The sequence below is a fragment of the Neocloeon triangulifer genome, unplaced genomic scaffold (assembly GCF_031216515.1).
Source record: "Neocloeon triangulifer isolate White Clay Creek 2 clone unplaced genomic scaffold, ASM3121651v1 ptg000015l, whole genome shotgun sequence".
NCBI lineage: Eukaryota > Metazoa > Arthropoda > Insecta > Ephemeroptera > Baetidae > Neocloeon > Neocloeon triangulifer.
This window is the reverse complement of record NW_026775557.1, coordinates 2,618,453-2,634,767: the sequence shown is the minus strand read 5'-3', so window position 1 is coordinate 2,634,767 and position 16,315 is coordinate 2,618,453. Positions and strand designations below refer to the sequence as shown.

At 37.2% G+C, this 16,315-nt stretch overlaps 3 protein-coding genes across 3 annotated transcripts; all 3 read right to left on the bottom strand.

The window, feature by feature from the left end:
• Positions 1 to 491: 491 nt before the first annotated feature.
• Positions 492 to 9,920, bottom strand: LOC132202726 (E3 ubiquitin-protein ligase MYLIP). The gene is made up of 7 exons (XM_059629833.1): positions 9,590 to 9,920; positions 7,071 to 7,261; positions 2,407 to 2,611; positions 1,875 to 2,044; positions 1,600 to 1,819; positions 1,232 to 1,468; positions 492 to 1,105 (listed from the first exon to the last, which is right to left on the bottom strand). Exons 1-7 carry the CDS (start codon positions 9,674 to 9,676, stop codon positions 878 to 880), a joined length of 1,338 nt encoding a protein of 445 aa, XP_059485816.1. The 5' UTR covers positions 9,677 to 9,920; the 3' UTR covers positions 492 to 877.
• A 131-nt stretch (positions 9,921 to 10,051) lies between these two features.
• LOC132202722 (dynein regulatory complex subunit 4) lies at positions 10,052 to 13,038 on the bottom strand. Its single transcript, XM_059629822.1, has 7 exons — positions 12,537 to 13,038; positions 12,222 to 12,483; positions 11,907 to 12,167; positions 11,683 to 11,844; positions 11,329 to 11,625; positions 11,000 to 11,218; positions 10,052 to 10,099 (listed from the first exon to the last, which is right to left on the bottom strand). Exons 1-6 carry the CDS (start codon positions 12,719 to 12,721, stop codon positions 11,000 to 11,002), a joined length of 1,386 nt encoding a protein of 461 aa, XP_059485805.1. The 5' UTR covers positions 12,722 to 13,038; the 3' UTR covers positions 10,052 to 10,099.
• A 10-nt stretch (positions 13,039 to 13,048) lies between these two features.
• LOC132202716 (probable ATP-dependent RNA helicase DDX27) lies at positions 13,049 to 16,292 on the bottom strand. Its single transcript, XM_059629810.1, has 11 exons — positions 16,064 to 16,292; positions 15,642 to 15,957; positions 15,449 to 15,579; positions 15,088 to 15,393; positions 14,907 to 15,034; positions 14,657 to 14,854; positions 14,321 to 14,600; positions 13,886 to 14,267; positions 13,560 to 13,832; positions 13,425 to 13,503; positions 13,049 to 13,358 (listed from the first exon to the last, which is right to left on the bottom strand). The coding sequence occupies exons 1-11, from the start codon at positions 16,139 to 16,141 to the stop codon at positions 13,127 to 13,129; spliced, it is 2,403 nt and encodes an 800-aa protein (XP_059485793.1). The 5' UTR covers positions 16,142 to 16,292; the 3' UTR covers positions 13,049 to 13,126.
• Positions 16,293 to 16,315: the final 23 nt, after the last annotated feature.

The window sequence follows — 16,315 nt, the reverse complement described above, 5'->3', positions numbered from 1 at the left end:
ATTTGCATTGCTTTTTTTATCAAGTAAAATAAATATTTATCTCAATTAGATCTCCTTATATTCCTCCACCCATCCCTGGCCGTAAGTGGTCAATAAGGATTAATATTAAAGCAAGTTGAAGTTTTATTAAATAACTGTGGTTTTAAAATAACTTACTTCCTTTAATGTGCTTATGATATTAAAAAAAATTGAGCCAAAAAGAACACCTGTCTGCTTTGAATGTGAACTATGTTTACTATTGCGACGTGAGCAAAAACTTTGCAGGAAGCAGGAACACCCAAAGGTTTGCATCACATATGGCCGACTGGACCCTTCTTTGACCTATAACATAGCTCCATCATTCCAGGCCCTGATTTTCCAACCTGCTCAGTTTTTTTTTTTTTAAATATACAAATTCCACAAGTCATTTTTTTTCAATAGAGTAAGTTATTTGCTAGAGAAAAATGATTTTTTATCAAGAAAATGTGATTTCAAAGTTGAAAGTCAGATAGTACAGTATTTCTACCAATTATTTCACCATTTATTTATCTTTATTGTACAGCAAATTTATCACAGCCACTTTCATCAATCATATAATTATTGAAAATTACATACACTAATTGAAACCTGAGCAAAATTTATACTATCTGCGATATGGGAAAAATCAGTTATTTACTGCTTCTAAAATTGACAATATAATAAGGGGAATTAATGGGGAACATATTGATAAAGTGAAAATAACATTTTCGTTCTGCTGCATACAACGAGGTTGAGACGAAATACTGAACATTGATTGCGTCCTTAAGTTGCTATTACTTTTTTCTTCTAAAAATTGCACAAAAGTTTTGATTGCATCTTTGTTGCACACAAAATCACGTTTTTTTTTTTTTTAAATATTTCACAAGATTGGCACCTGCGACGGTCTCACTCTAAGTTGGGATGGAAGGTAAATTGGGGTAACCTCGGTGATGTCCGCTCTGCACAAAGGACACCTGTCGCAGCGAGAGGCGCATTCAATGCATGATATGGCATGTCGGCAAGGGAAAAATGCAGTGTCGATATTCTTGTCCATGCAAATGCAGCAAAGGATTGCATCCAAGATTTCAGAGAGTTGATCTCGAGAAGCCTGAAAAAAAAATTATTAATTTGTTAATAACGATTGAATCAATCAATGCTTTTTCTTTTTCAATTTTTCTTGTAAGTGTTGCCAGCTTTTAATTAAATAGAATAGTTTTATTATCATTTTTCTCACCTTGCATTCACTGCTTTTGCACTCCTCTTCAAGACAAGAGCCAGGGTTGGAGCAAGTAACTTGGGCTTTACTGCTTCCTTCTAAATCTGGTTCTTGGAGCTCCACATTAGGCATTTCTCCACTCAGATAAAGGGCCCTCCTGGCATTGTCGTAAACTTCGCGACAGGTGCGGCGGATGTCGAACACATATTTCTTCCCCAATGAAGTGTCTTCGTTGAAGATTGATACAATAGTACCCTGTTAAAAAAAATAAACCATCATTAAAGACATAATAATATCAAAGTTCAAGATCTAGTATAGATTATTATTTTAATTAAAATATTTATGATCAACGAGCACAGTTAGAATTGTGAGAATTTCTAAACCACCTTGAGATCTCTGATGAACTGTGAGGTGACTGCACTGCGAACGGTCTCGCAACTATAGAAGGCGTGTTTCTCGGTGATGCACCGGTACAGGCCAGTGGCCGCCTGGGAGGAGTCCAGCTTGAGCTCCAGTCTAGCCACGGAGGCGCCGGCGCCTTCCAAGTGGTACACGTGAAGTGAGCGCCTCATCGAAGAAGCGCGTTGTATTGCTGTGTACGGAATGCTGCGAGATAAACAGATATTAGTAAGCACTTTTCATTAGTGAGTCAATTAGCTACTTATTGGCTTGGCCGGTTTCAACGTCAACAAGGCTGACTCCGTGCGGACCGACGCCTACGATTTTTCCCAGTCCGACGCGCGTCTTGGCGCCAAACAGTTCTTGGCCAAATGTTTCGAAGTTGCTGACCTCCTTCAGCAACCAGTACTCGGCGGCGCTTTGTTTCATGCCCTGTGCGAACATAAATATTATTTGGATCAATCTCGTGATGCGCAGTAGTATTAATAATCATAAATATGTGTCAAATGAAAAACAAAACAAGTCAGGATGACAAAAACTTCGCAGAGGGGCCAAAGATTTAAATCAACAAAAAGTCTTCAGTTTGACGCATCAGGTTATAATTAAATAGAATTTGCCCAATCAATAAGGTTTTATAATTGTAACTTAAATAATTGCCCAACATATAATTTGTTAAACTAAGCTTTAAATTACAAAAAAAAATTTATTTAAATTATTCAGACCCATATGAAAAGATAAGGAGGTTTTCATTTTAAAATATTTTTGCTTGATGCAATCATCATAATTATAATAACCTGTAATTTGGCTCTCTCCATCGCAACTCGCTGGTAGAGATCAGAAGGCGCGCCAGCGCAAAGGCACATCAGCGACGAGGGTATTTCTTCCTCCGAGGCCTCTGCTTGAGCCACCAGAGCGATTACTCTGGCCATTGTCTCGCAGTCGGGCACTTTGAGCCGGTTCTCCAGCAACTCCAAGCGGGCGTGCAGGAAGAATTGGTGCCTGAAACAAAATTAAATTCCTCGTGTAGAAATTGCGTAAAAACAAGTTTTGCGATTATCAAGTTCAAGTTCACGGCTTGGTTGTTGACGCGGCAGCTAGACAACCTATAGTTCCTAAATTAATCAGCTAAAACGAGTGAGCAGGTTGTTAGCCAACACTTAAAGCCATGTGCATTGGCGAGTCGGAGAAAGGGAAAGCGAAATTCCCTTCATCATGGTCATTTGAAAAAGCGTATAAACAACTCAAATTGGGTTACCATCGTTGGCCACTATATGGACTGCATTGTTACGCGGTGGTCGTGTTTCTCATAATAATAAGTATTGATGTTGACTGAGCTTTATTAAAATGAAGAAAGAAATAATAGAATTGCGCATTCTATCTATTTATGTCAACGGATCGGCGTAATTTTTTTTTAATTTCAATTATAAAAATTGAAATTCTGAACAGAAAAGCAATGATTTAAATAATAGTTAAATTGATCAATTAAATTATGTGATGATTAAATCAGAATATTTATTAAGAAATTCAATTATTTTCAGTATTTTTTTTTCAATTTTAACTTTTTTTTAGTCGGAACAGAACGACATGAATTTTTCCTTTCAACCTTTGTTTCCTCAGATCCAATTAGAATCTCGTTTGTAATTCAATTTCCATCAAACTCCGTATCTCATGATTTATTTACATTCTACGAAAAAGAAATCATTCGCAGTCAAAAGGTGGAAAATAATTTTGCAATCTACTTTTCGGCTTAATCTTTGAGAAGCCCTACCTATTTTGAGCTTCTCTGTCAGTGCTGATATAAATTAAGCTGCGCAAGTGGACACATAGGTCGCTTATCTTTTACATAAGGGGCACGCGGACCCAGAAAGAGCAGCCGCGTTTGCAAACGTGCCCGGAGGCACGGTCTGTTCCTTCATCCTTGAACTTGAGCAAAGCGCGACTTTTTTTTCGCAGAAAATTTCAATAATTCTCGCAAGTTTTGTTACATAAGTCATTTATATGGTCACACGCAGAGTTCAAGAGCAGAAAAGTGATAAGTCGGGGTCATCAGACCCGGTCGCTTTCCAGAGAACAAAAGGCGATAAGATGCCTATATTTGGCGCTGCGGCGTTCACTTCCTCAATTACTCTGTGGACGAAATTTATTCACCGATGCACAACAAGGCCGAAATATAGAGCTGCGAATTTTGCAATCTAGGTTGCCTCACGCAACGTGCATTGGAGATGAGAATAGCCAAATATAACAAAAGGACGCAGAGGAGATTTTAGTAAATGGAGCATAAACATTGGCGGTGACACCAATATACATTAAATTGAAAATTATTTTCCTTACAGGCAACGAATGACTTTGTAATAATATTGATAAAAATGCTAGGAAGTTGAGAATTGTTAATAATGTTACGATTTAAAACAAAATTAAATAAATTAAAATATATTAAATATTTAAAATTATTTTTACGAAAAATTTTAATTACTTGTATTTTTTAATTAAAAAAACCAGCAGACAAATGATTGATATTAAAATTTAAAAATAATTGTTTACTTAAAAAAATTTGAATGACAATGTTACACAAAAAGTATTTAATTGAAGTGCTGTACATTAATTCATTATCACTACATCATTATTAATAGTAAAAGGGAAAAAAATTATGTTTCTTATCAATATCGGTGTATCAGTTTCAGTTTGCCATTTGACCTGACTTGTAACCTACTCTTTGACCTCTTATATCAGATTCATAAGGGTCAGTAATTATACTGATATATTTTTGTCAATCTTGAAATTTTTATTCAGACCAAAATTTTCAACATTTTTGCAATCTGCGATTCTCTTTGTGGTCTCCCATGCAGTGTCTGGCTGATATTGACTCATCCAATAATTGCATGAGGAAAATAATCCACTTTAAAAGGCGTGCGTCGAGCCAGTGAGAACCAGTTCCGAGAGACGTTGGACTAAAACTGCGACGTCTTGCCAAGTCACCGCGCAAAAAGCCTCGGATCTCTCTCGTCTCGAGAGAGCTGATGCAATTTGGCGAATGCCAAAAAATTCATCGAGTCACATCAAATTGCAAGCGTGATGTAACTATTTACACAAAATTCAAATTATTAACTCTTGCTGCGATGCAACCGACTTGAGACGAGTGCGCGAATTTTCACTTTGTCGCAGCTCACTTTGAGCCAAGGAGAAATAAATAGCCTGTTGCAGTAACAAGCTCAAGTAAGACAGAGCTTGAAGAAGATTGCAAAACGCGTTCTATTAATATAAGTATGCTTTACATAAAAGGAATGATTAAAATGAAAAAGGTTTCCTTTGATTTCACTTCCCTTTAACAACTTAAACGTTTTTCTAGAAAATTCAGAAATTGATTTTTTTACAAAATTGTCCGAAATATTGAAATATTTGAAAACGAAGAAAATTTTTCAAATGTAACCTAATTTTGATCATATTGTTGTTTTACAATTTTTCAGCAATTTAGAAAATGAAATAAAATTTTAATCAGAAAAACTATCAGACACAAATGAAATATATTGACTACTTAGCTTATACTTAAGACAAAATTAAAGGTCTTTTTATTAAGTTCCTAATAATTATTATTTTTAATTTAATAGTGATAAAATTAGTGGCACTATTTCCATCTTATTTAATAGTTTGATTTGGTTAATTATTTATTTTTCAAAAATTTAAGACAATTTCATTTCATAAGTTTCCGCTTATTATTGAATAAAAATTAAAAAAAAAATGAATTAAATCTAACAAAATAGAAAAAATAATGCTCTCATTTAACGCATTTGACGTATTTTAGCTTCATCCTTCATTCTCCTTCAGAAAAAAGGGGGAAGCAAGAAGTATAATATCTATTATTGGCACAAGTAACCGCAACGCTGCGGTTCATTTCATACGCGCTTGGTTTCAGCGCACTGTATAAATATAAAATCCGAGTGTTTGCATGCATGAATCAAGCAAACGAAGGTTGCACTTTTTTTCCCACACGATCACTTTTGTATTGCCGCTGGTGCGCCAAGCAAGAAAAGTGCAATCGCGGACGCGTCTCCGTGCACGTGCGCACCTTATCTCGAATAAGTACTTGGGTCACAGGCACGTATTGAAGAAATAATGCGTAAAGCCGGCAAACAAGGGGCACCTTTGTGTGTGAACGTGTGCGAAACACAAACATCGCATTATTGTTGTTCGTGCAGCGCACCAAGTCTAATAAACAATTAGAAAAGCGAATCGTCCGCGCTGTTTCCTCACCGCAATGCCAAGTAAAAATGATAAGCAAGGATAAGTTATAAGCCACTTTACAAAACCGCAAAATGTGAAGCAAATAATTCAGTATTTTTAAACTAAAAACGTACTTAACTAGTGCTGAAATATTTTTATGGAAAGAAAGCTGGAGAATATAAAGGATTTTTTATTTCATATCAACGCATTAACAACTTTAGAACTTTTAACTTGATTCTTGAGACAATTTTTTTCACTCAAAATTGTAAGTAAAGGACTCATTTATGCCATAGAATTGATATTTGAGAGATTCACCAATAATAAGTATCGTTTTAAATCAATTTGTTGCTTAAAACATGAAAAATCATATCATATTTATGACATCATATCTTTCATATCATAAAAAAGTATTTTAATATATTGCAATACTAATCTTTATTGCTAAAGAAGACAATTTGTGAATTCTTTTGTTCTTCCCCTTATCTAATCTTGTTGCAATAACATTTGAAACTCTAAAAAACAGAACAAATTGCAATAAAAAATATAAAAAGCTATACAGGTTGATTTTTCTCAAACTCAAAAATTGCACTGTTGACTCTACTCTCAACGTTCTAAAACTTTGGCAGTGATTTTAGCACAAAGGTTATTATAAAATAAACCTACTGGGTGTGTATTTATTTAAAATTAAATAGTTAATAATTTATAATTAAATGTCATTACTTTCCTGTTATTAACAATTCAAATATATAAATTTTTTTCCAAATTCCATTGCAGTTTGCACATTTTAACAATAAAAGAAATACCTAGATAAAAATACTGAGATTTGAAATTTAATTATTTTAAAATTAGAAAATAGTGAATGTCATTTCAGTTTTAGGTCGGAGTGAGATCAGACTTTAGGCGAATGAATATTCTAGAAAAACGCACTACATTGGCGGGCACGCGGTTTTTGCGGTTTTAGGTCTTACAGTAAAGAGTAAAAAAAATATATTAAAACTAATGTGGTTTTCCTTTTTAATCATTCCTATAAGGAATAAAAAATAGCTTCTCTTCAATTTAAATTTTTTTCATAAATTATTGAAATTTTTCTGCTATTTATAAAAAGTATAGTTTTGAAAATACTATTTATCAAAAGTCTTTTCATTATTTTTTATTCCTCTGCACTTTTAAATTATTTTAGACGAATTGAGTGGCATGAAAAAAAACTGGAAGCTCAAATAAAAAGTGTAAAATTTCTTACCTGGTGGCATCTTGCAAGATGAGGTGTGGAGGCACCCAAAACTTGACCCTCAGCGCAAACCGATACGGCGGTCCAGCCACTTGGCGGTCGATTTGGTTGCGCAGGTTGAGCCAGAGCTCCTCGCCCTTGGGACTCAGATACTTGAGGCCAAAGTAGTCCTCCTCCTTGCCAATGCCCAAGCTCTGGCACACCTGCAGGCACAGCAAAAAGTACAATCAATAAACCAACAATCAGCAGATGAGTCGCAATTTTAGTTTAATTGAAAATATTCAAAAGTTAACATTAAAACGAGTCGCATGTGGCGCCGCTTCGACCTGCTGCGCAAAACGCGTGCACAAACAGGTACGACTTTTTTATTTGCGAAAAATTATATGGGCCACTGGCCCCATTCCCCTTATGCGAAATCAGCGTTCCGTGCAAAGAGGAAAACAAACTCGGAGGCGAATTGTCGGTCTTTCATTTGGACCGGCGCCAAAATTTATATATTCCGGGGTGGAAAACACCAGCTGCAAGTTTGACACTCTCTCTGTCGTCCCAACAATTTCCTCGTTGTCGTAAATTTTGACAGAGGCCGTTTTTCAGTTCGGATGAAACCTGTTTTCCAGAGCGAAGGTCGCGGCTCTCAGGAATGTTTGTCAAATTAATCAAACACTGAACACTTTTATTTTTTTATAATATGCCATCGCAGAGTTAACATTTTTCAGCTTCTCCCTCTTATCTGTCCTCGCGCACATCACGACTTGACTTCCTGACCGAGGACAAACAAAAGCCTTTATGAAAGTTACGAAAGAAAGAGAGAAGAAAAACGCTTTGAGCTTTATTAATGTGCCAGGTAATAATAAAAGCTATTATTGAAGCTTGATTTGTTCCGTTACGCTTCAGCAATGCTTACAGCAGCCTTAAATGGCTGCGAATGCAATAAAATTTAAAATGAGAAAAAGGAAAGTAACAGCAAAATCAAGTTTGAGCTTATTTAAAATAAACTTGGCAATATATTTAATTTAATGTGAGAAAAATTTAGAACTTTCAGTAACAAATTCCCTCGTCTTTCAGATAAATATACCTACATTTATTTTTGTTTCTTGCCAAAATTTAAAAAAAAAAAAAACCTGTGCAGAAACCGTATTTTGTGCAATACGTTTTGAAAATTTCATGTATAAAAAATTAAAAAAAAACTTCAAAGAAAATACTTTTCAGATTTCTTTTACTTAATTCTTCCAAGTGAGTTCATTGAATTTTAAAGCATATTATGCACCACTTTAGACGTTCAAATTATCTGTGATTGCAGCTTGCGATACTTCTTGCGAACTATGAGTCAGACTTAATAGTAGCACTCGCGGCCTATTGATGATTCCCATAATATTACATCTCGCGTCTCCATCCATCTTTTGACTTGGTGGCTGCATCAGGATGAAAATAAAGAGTTCGTAATTTCGAAAGAAGAGGAAAAGGAAATGCCAGACCGACATCCTTCTTTCTCGGCTATTTATTTTTTGCCGACTGATTGTGAGTAATTAAAACTGCCTGAGAAATGGGGTCGTCATAATAATGATGATTTATAACAATAAAAAAAGCAAAAGGCGCACACTTGGAGTGCGAGTCGATGACACCTCATGTATGCAGTCCCTTCACACAGAGAGACTTTCTAAAGTTTTTTCCCTTTCGTGTGAAAAGACTGATGCGACTTTTTAATAAAAAGAGCAGTGTGATAAATTGAAAATTGCGCAATCGAGAAACTGCTCGACTCAAATGAGAATAAGTTTATTTTCAATTAGAGTTGTAACTTCCAAGTTATATAACTAGCAAAATAAATTTTTAATATCCCTTCAATAGACTACCAGCTAGAAATTTGTTACATTTTAAATTTTTTTATTAAGAAGTAACTTTTTATATTTTAACTTTAAACTAGGGAGGAATTAAGAAGCGAAATGAGTATCAGTTGCAAAAATTCATATTGATAAAAAAAATTGAATTCCGAATTATTTTATATATATTAAATTTTGAATTTTACAAAATAGCGTAAAAGATATCTCAACAATCCTGTTCAAGAAGAAGGATTTAAAAAATTCAAGCGTATAAAAACATTTGCAAAATTTAGATGCATCGAGAGAAGTTCGAACGTGCTCAGAAAGACCAAGCGAGCGGCTTGGAGCATGCGGTGGTGCTCGAACATGCAATCTTAATTGCCTTCCGCTGAAGATCCGCGAGTGAGCAGAGACACCAATCACGCCAAGAGATGCTTCCCCGGGGCCAAAATTACTCGTCTTTCGCGCCCAGCAACAGCGAAAAACAAGCTCCGGAAAACCCCGTGTCAAATAAAAAAGGGTTGAGCAAGCTGCGGGCCACCCACTCTCTCTCACTCGCCAGGGGTAAACAGCCGCGCTCTCTTTGCTTTTCGCCATGCAAGTGAGCTAATTCGAGAGTTCAAGGTGACTCTCGCAAACAAATTAATGGGAGCCGGCAAAGGCAAATAATTAAACGAGTTGTGAAAATTTTCAAATTTTTCTGCTACTACTGACCTTTTCAAGGCACTGCTGGCCCTTGGCCTTGCTGTCCACCTCGACTTCGAGGATGACATTGTTTGGCTGGCTGACCAGACACCACATATTTTCCTAGTGGAAAATTGTTCGGCTCATGCAGAAGTAACAGAAGACCGGGCTTTGAGGGCTTTCTCGGACACCTTCCTCGGGCACTCGAAGTCCATCGAAGGCCGCTGCTGCCACTGGACGGGACGGACCGTGGGCTACGAAGAGGCGATCGGTGGTGCCTGTGTGGCTGTGAGGCTCGCCCGCAGATTTGACATTAGACTTCTTGCGTTGCTCTTCATTCGACGAGGCAGCTTTTGCGACAACTACTGCTGCTGCTGCTTCCACTCGACAGAACCAGCTGGTGCTGGTCGTGCGCTGTTCACGTGCTCAGCAACAAGCCGCCCAATGGGCGCGAGTGGCGGGCGGAGTTCCAAGGCAGGTAACTCATCGCGGCCGGCGTGCGCTGTCTGTGATTCAATGGGGCTCACGAGCGGCCCAAGGCTGCGCGCCCGCACATATATAATGCAAAGATGTATTATTGTGATATAAATATATATTCTGCAGCGAGAGAAAAGATGCTCTGCTCTCTTAGTTATAATTGGCAAAGTAAACTCGATCGTTGCCCAAGCAAATAGCACATCCGACCGAGAGTTAAATTTTTTTCGAATGAAGTTTTGCAAGTTTTTTTTTTGCTGTGTGCATCAGAGCATGTATACATACAAATTGATATTTAACAATATTCACACTCCAAAAATGTAACATTTTAAATTAATTTAATTGCGAAACGCAGTTTTTTTTTATCTCCAAAATTATTTTAAACATTTTTATTGCTCACTCATACATTGTCAAATGAAGTTTGAATTCTATATGTATAACTATATACTATGGCCTCTTAAATTTTTATCTGCCGCCCTATTAGGGTAGTAAAGGGGTCAGAATTTTTACTCGATCCTTCATTTTTAGATTTTTTTTATAATCATAACATATATTGCACTCTATAGCTGACCAATGAGCCAAAGCTCTGTCTGTTAGATATTTTAAATGCTATATGAAGTTTTAAATGAAAAAATAAATAAATAAGGACTACTATAACATACAACTGACTTTTTTGCATTAAAGTGCATTAAAGTTGCTTTAAGTAACACTGTTCTCGGAATATGATTTTTGGTTGTGAGAAATATTTTATTGTATTGATTCATAAGAATAATATATTATGAAATGGGGTAAACAATAATAAGGCAAAAAAATTAATTGAGCAGATCGATACACAAACGTAACTAATCAAATTTTAAAATTAAGTTTTTGACGAATAATAAAAGGGGATTAAATTGCATTATGGGTAACATAAATTTTCACAATTAAATAAAAATTCAAGAAAGTAAAACAAAAATAATAATAAACCTATTGATTGGTGTTTGCTGATAAGGTTGATGGGCCTGAGCGTATTGCTGGGCAGAAAGGGCCTGGTTTTAGTGGAGACAAGTCGAGATCTTTGCACGTCAAGCCAAATTCTTGAAAGCGGCCTTCGAATGTGGACAGCATCTGATTGTGAGCCTTACAGGCTTTGGCGAGTTCAAATTGCAGACGGGAAATAGCAGCTTCTTTCTTCTTCAAAAGATCCTAATAATAATAAAAATAAATAATAAAATTATTGTAACGTAAAAAGGTTAAATAAAAAATTGCTGCAAATAAGCTTAATCAGCTTTAAATTTTGATTATAAAATACACACCTCCAATTTTTTGCAACTGGCCATAGCTTCAGCAGGATCTGCATGGCACGAGGAAAGAATCTGGTTAAGCTGCGCCTCTCGAACCTCGAGTTGGGACGAAATAGTCTTCAGCTTGTGCTCCTGAACCAGACTAACAAGTCCCACGCCTTTGTGCTTCTCAGACTCCAAAAACGCCAGGCGCTCCCTCAGTTTCCTCACTTCCGCCTCCAGATGGTCTCGATGGACTTCCACATCATTGTGCTCTCTTCGAAGATCGTTGTACTTGCGCTGGAGTAACTTATGCCTTTGCCAGGTTTTCTGTGCAGATAAAAGTTAAGCTTCAAATTTTTACACCATGCTATTCTTATATTATACTTCGAGTAATTCCTTGTCCTTCTCGTAATTTGCAAACTGCTTCGAAAATTCCTCCAATTGCAGCTGGGCACTTTTCAAAGGTCCACTTAAGTCCTCAGCCTTAGCTTTTATCAGCTGTTGCTCCAGCCGACTTTCTTTCTTGTGTGCATCAGAAAGCTCCATCTATAAAAATCATATATAAATCAATAAATTTAAAAAATAAAAATAATTAAAATGATAAGTGCCTTCAAGTTAGATATGAGTGCCATGTTGCTGGCAATCACATTCTTGTAATACTCTTTCATATTGTCCAAGGCTTGCTCTTGCTTTAATCGAATGGAGACCATCTCTTGGTCCTTGCTCTGCTCCAGCTGGGCAAGTTCTTTACTGGACCAAAGCCTCAGTTCAGCCCGAACTACATCCAAGCGCTTTTGAGCCTTCTCTTCAAAAATATTTAGTTTCATCTCATGCTCTTCGTTCAACTTAGATAGTTCCTCAGAGTGAGCCTAAGACGAATTTTGTATAACATAATTAAAAATTTAAAGTTCATTAAATCAAACCAATTTTAACTTTCGGATTCTGTCCTGGGCAGAAATTTCATGTTCTTTGAGGAGATGCTGCAGGTCTCTTTTATTCTGCATGAGTTGCTCTTCTCGTTCAATGTACTTGTCTTGTTCAAGTTTCAGCGCAACCATACTCTCTGCTTGGAGCTCTGTCAGTTTGAGTTGCTGTTCGTAGGTGATATTTTGTAAGTGCTGCTTCAGAATCTTTATCTCATTTTGGTGTGCTTCCTCTGCCTCTTCAATTTCCCTGTCTTTGTTCCTGATTAAAAGGTTTTATTAAAGCAAGTAAGCTTCACAATTTAAAATATCAACCTTGATTCTGCAAGTTTCTCCTCTAGCTGCTGACGAGTGATGTCCCAAAATATTTGAATTTTATCCCTTTCGAGCTGAAAGAAGTTTCGCTCCTCACGCTCCCTTTCCATTTCTAACCTCAGACGGTTAGCATGAGCCTCGAGCTGCTCCTTGGTCATCTCCGCTGTTCCGACGCTGTCCACCATACCTGAGGAACCTCCACCCTTCTTTTTACCCCCTTTCCCCTTTTTCTTTGGTGCCTGTACCAAAAATAGGTTTTAGTGGAGCTTAATTATAAAATTTATATTTAGAGTTGGAAAACTCCTTACCATTTTCCTCTAATTTAATATAGCGCAATGAAGTATTTTTCAAAGATTATTGCTTAAGTAGGAAAGTCTAAAAACCTAGGCTCAGAGCATACCACAATTTGTTTGACAACTCTCCATGGTAACGCACACACACGCAGATTAATAAAGACTTAAGAATTCAACAAGTGGCTAAACACAATTTTGATGACGTAAAAAATGAATTATTGATATATTGATTGAAATATTTTTGATAAGTTTGAATTCTGCACGAGAATATATATTTATAGTAATTTATAAACAGGTTTATCTTCTTTGCTTCCCTCCCCTTCCTCCAGCTCTGCCTGGGGACTTTCCACCTCTTCCCCCAGAACTAAATCCTCTTCCTCCGGAACTGCCACCTCGTCCTCCAGGTTTGCCTCCTCTCCCTCCAAAACTGCCACCTCGTCCTCTAGAACTGCCTCCTCTTCCTTCGGGCTTACTCGTGTTCCCAAATTTCTTTCGAGACCTTTCTTCCAATTTCTGCTGCGCATTTGCCCTGCAATTTATTTATATTTTGTTAATTATAATTTAATTAAATAAAATCAATATCAATTTAACTTACACATATCTAGCCTGTTTGACGCCTTTACGACTTGTGTCGGTGAGGTCATTTTCAAACGAGGATGATTTTCTCTTTTTGCCTGTAAATCAAAAATGAATATAGTTATTATCAACACAAGAAAGAAAAATCATTTACCTTTTCCACCCAATTTTCCTTTAGAAAATCCGTTGGAATCGTCAACAGCACTGATGCGTTTTAGCTTTTGGCTCTTCTTTGCCATACGAGCTTGGAGAAGCATTACTTTCTGCAACTCTTTCTCGACTCTGTCATCGGCTGTTTCTTTCTTTTTGCCTCCTTTCTTTGTTTCCTTTGGTTTCTTCTCTTCTACCTCACTATCGTCATCATCATCAGAATCTTTCTTCTTTTTCTTTTGAGGGCCAGGCATCTTCTCTTCAAGCTGCAAGCGCTCTAAAACAATCGAGGTTTATAGTCTGTACTTCAAAAAAACTGAAACAACTCACTCTTTTCTTTTTTGCGTTCATCCTTAGTTTGGAACCAACTCCTTGTTTGTTCGTCAGAAGCCTTATCATTTTTAAGAATTTTCTCTGCTCTGTTAGCTCTGTTTTCAATAAACTCCAGGGTCTTTTCGGCCTTTTCCTCTTTCATAATCTCATCCACGTCCGGCTGAATTTCTGCCACTTTCTTTCTGTACTTGTCCAAGATCTCAGCAGGGATGGTTCTGCTCTTCACTGGGTTCTTTGCTTTCTTGACCACTTCTTTAACAAGCTTTCTCTCTGCCTCACCAGCTAGAGAAACCGAAACTCCTGAGCGTCCAGCACGAGCAGTACGGCCAACTCTGTGAATGTAGTGCTCAAGGGTTGCTGGCATTACAAAATTTATGACCTAAAATAGCAAAGTTCGTTAGATAAATTTATTTAATTTCATTTCGTATTTACCGTCTTCACTCCTCTGATATCCAGACCTCGAGCAGCAACGTCAGTGGCAACAAGAACATCCAACTCTTCATCCTTGAATTTCTTCAGAGCTTCAAGACGCTGAGGCTGTGTTAGATTTCCATGCAATTCTCCAACTTTGACCCCCAGAAGCCCCAGCACAATGTGCAGGTAGTGTGCTTGCTTCTTCGTTTGGACAAAAACCATCACATGGTCACGGAATGTTCGCAAAATCAAAGCAGCAAGAATGGCCTCTCTATCCCCTTCCCTTCCTTCTCGAAGCCTTTAATTTTGGGTTTGAAAAAAATGATTTTATTAAACGATATTTTCAAATTGTACCTAATGAATTCTTGTCGCAAGTTGAGCGCCACTTCTGTGTTGGTATCAACAAAAATCCTGACTGGTTTGTCCAGGGAAACTGCAGCCAAGTCTTCGACAGCTTCAGTCATAGTAGCTGAAAATAGCATTGTCTGACGGGTGCGACTGCACTGCTTAACAATCTCCTTCATCTGTTCAGCAAAATACTCGTCCAGCATCCTAAATAAAAATAAAATTTGGAATGTATCAAAATATAAAATTTAAGTCCAACCTGTCAGCCTCATCCAAAATTAAAATTTCAATGCTGTCTAAAGTGAACGATGGAGTATTTTTCAAGTGGTCAATCAATCGTCCAGGTGTTGCAATAACAACGTCAGGATTTTTCCTGAGCACAGCTTCCTGCAAGTTCAATAATAAGATTTGCAAATAAAAATTATTTTCGAAAACCAAACCTGAGCTTTGACATCCAAACCACCAACAGCCAGTCCGATTTCAACTTGTGTAAACTGGGACAATTGCTTAGACACCTGGTATACTTGGACACCCAACTCTCGAGTAGGAACTAAAACCAGCACTCGTGTAACAGCGGCAGATCCTCTTGGTTTGAAGAGGAGCCTCTCAAGGGTCGGCAACATGTACGCTGCTGTTTTTCCTGTTCCTGTGGCCGCGCAGCCACAAATGTCTCTGCCTAGAAGTCCGACAGGAATTGCTGAAGCTTGAATTGGTGTCGGGTGGACAAAATTCATTGCAGCAATTGCCTAAAAACAAAAGGTTATAACACTTTTAACCTTTCATTCAATAATGCAAATTTACTTTCAGAAGTGGCCGAGATAAGTTCATTTGATAAAACGATGTATGCTCCTCAGTTGTAGGGGCATCCTCAAAAATTTGAAGTTCTGGCTCTACCTTTCTCTTGCCTTTTCTAATTTTCTCTTTGATTGTGTCTGCAAAAAAACGTAAAAATTTGTAAGTGACTTAGACTTCCTTTTTTTTTTTATCAATGTACCTCTCTTGAGATCATCATCAGAAAGAACGTCGCTGTCGTCCTCCTCGTCAACGTTATCATCTTCTTGCTCATTATTTTCTCCTTCTTCGTCATCCTCGTCTTTTATTTCAATTGTGCCATCGGGAGAAGTGACGCTTTTCTTAAACTTCCTCCTCTTCTCGGCAATTTTATCGTCCAATTTGTTTTTAGCTTTCCTTTTCACATACTTAGACACATCGTCCCAAGAATCTTTGTTGTACTCGGACACACTGGACACAAATTTGAATTCTGAATCAAAGTCCAAGTTCTTTGTTTTCCTCTGCTTGCTGGGTTGAAACTATTCAAATGCAAAATTATGTGTGAAACCGTGGTAAACAAAAGTGCCTTTTGAAAATTATATATAATTTTTTTTAAAGAATAATATATTCAATAAAAGGACGCACCTCTTCTTCGTCGTCGGAGTCTTCGGAAAAGTCCGGCACTTCTTGGTCCTCGGTAATGGTTTTGATAATCCCAGTCATGGCTTCAATGTAACTAAGCTCTGCCCCTCTTAATCAAAATTCCATTTACCGCTTCTATAGCAACCAAATTCGATTTTCCAACCTGAAGTCTGAAAATGTTTACAGAATAACGCACGTGGTTTCTATGCTCAGCTGAATCTTGACTGAATCCGACGATGAGCGCCTGCGCATGGG

Coding starts and splice junctions, on each gene's coding strand:
- LOC132202726 (XM_059629833.1), bottom strand. CDS start 9,676: ATGTGGTGTCTGGTCAGCCAGCCAAACAATGTCATCCTCGAAGTCGAG. Junction 7,262..9,589: donor GCCAGCAGTGCCTTGAAAAG/GTCAGTAGTAGC, acceptor CTGTGCCTGCAG/GTGTGCCAGAGCTTGGGCAT. Junction 2,612..7,070: donor ATCTTGCAAGATGCCACCAG/GTAAGAAATTTT, acceptor ATTTTGTTTCAG/GCACCAATTCTTCCTGCACG.
- LOC132202722 (XM_059629822.1), bottom strand. CDS start 12,721: ATGGTGGACAGCGTCGGAACAGCGGAGATGACCAAGGAGCAGCTCGAG. Junction 11,845..11,906: donor CACTCATATCTAACTTGAAG/GCACTTATCATT, acceptor TGATTTTTATAG/ATGGAGCTTTCTGATGCACA. Junction 11,626..11,682: donor AGGACAAGGAATTACTCGAA/GTATAATATAAG, acceptor TTATCTGCACAG/AAAACCTGGCAAAGGCATAA.
- LOC132202716 (XM_059629810.1), bottom strand. CDS start 16,141: ATGACTGGGATTATCAAAACCATTACCGAGGACCAAGAAGTGCCGGAC. Junction 15,958..16,063: donor ACTCCGACGACGAAGAAGAG/GTGCGTCCTTTT, acceptor GCATTTGAATAG/TTTCAACCCAGCAAGCAGAG. Junction 15,580..15,641: donor TGATGATGATCTCAAGAGAG/GTACATTGATAA, acceptor GTTTTTTTGCAG/ACACAATCAAAGAGAAAATT.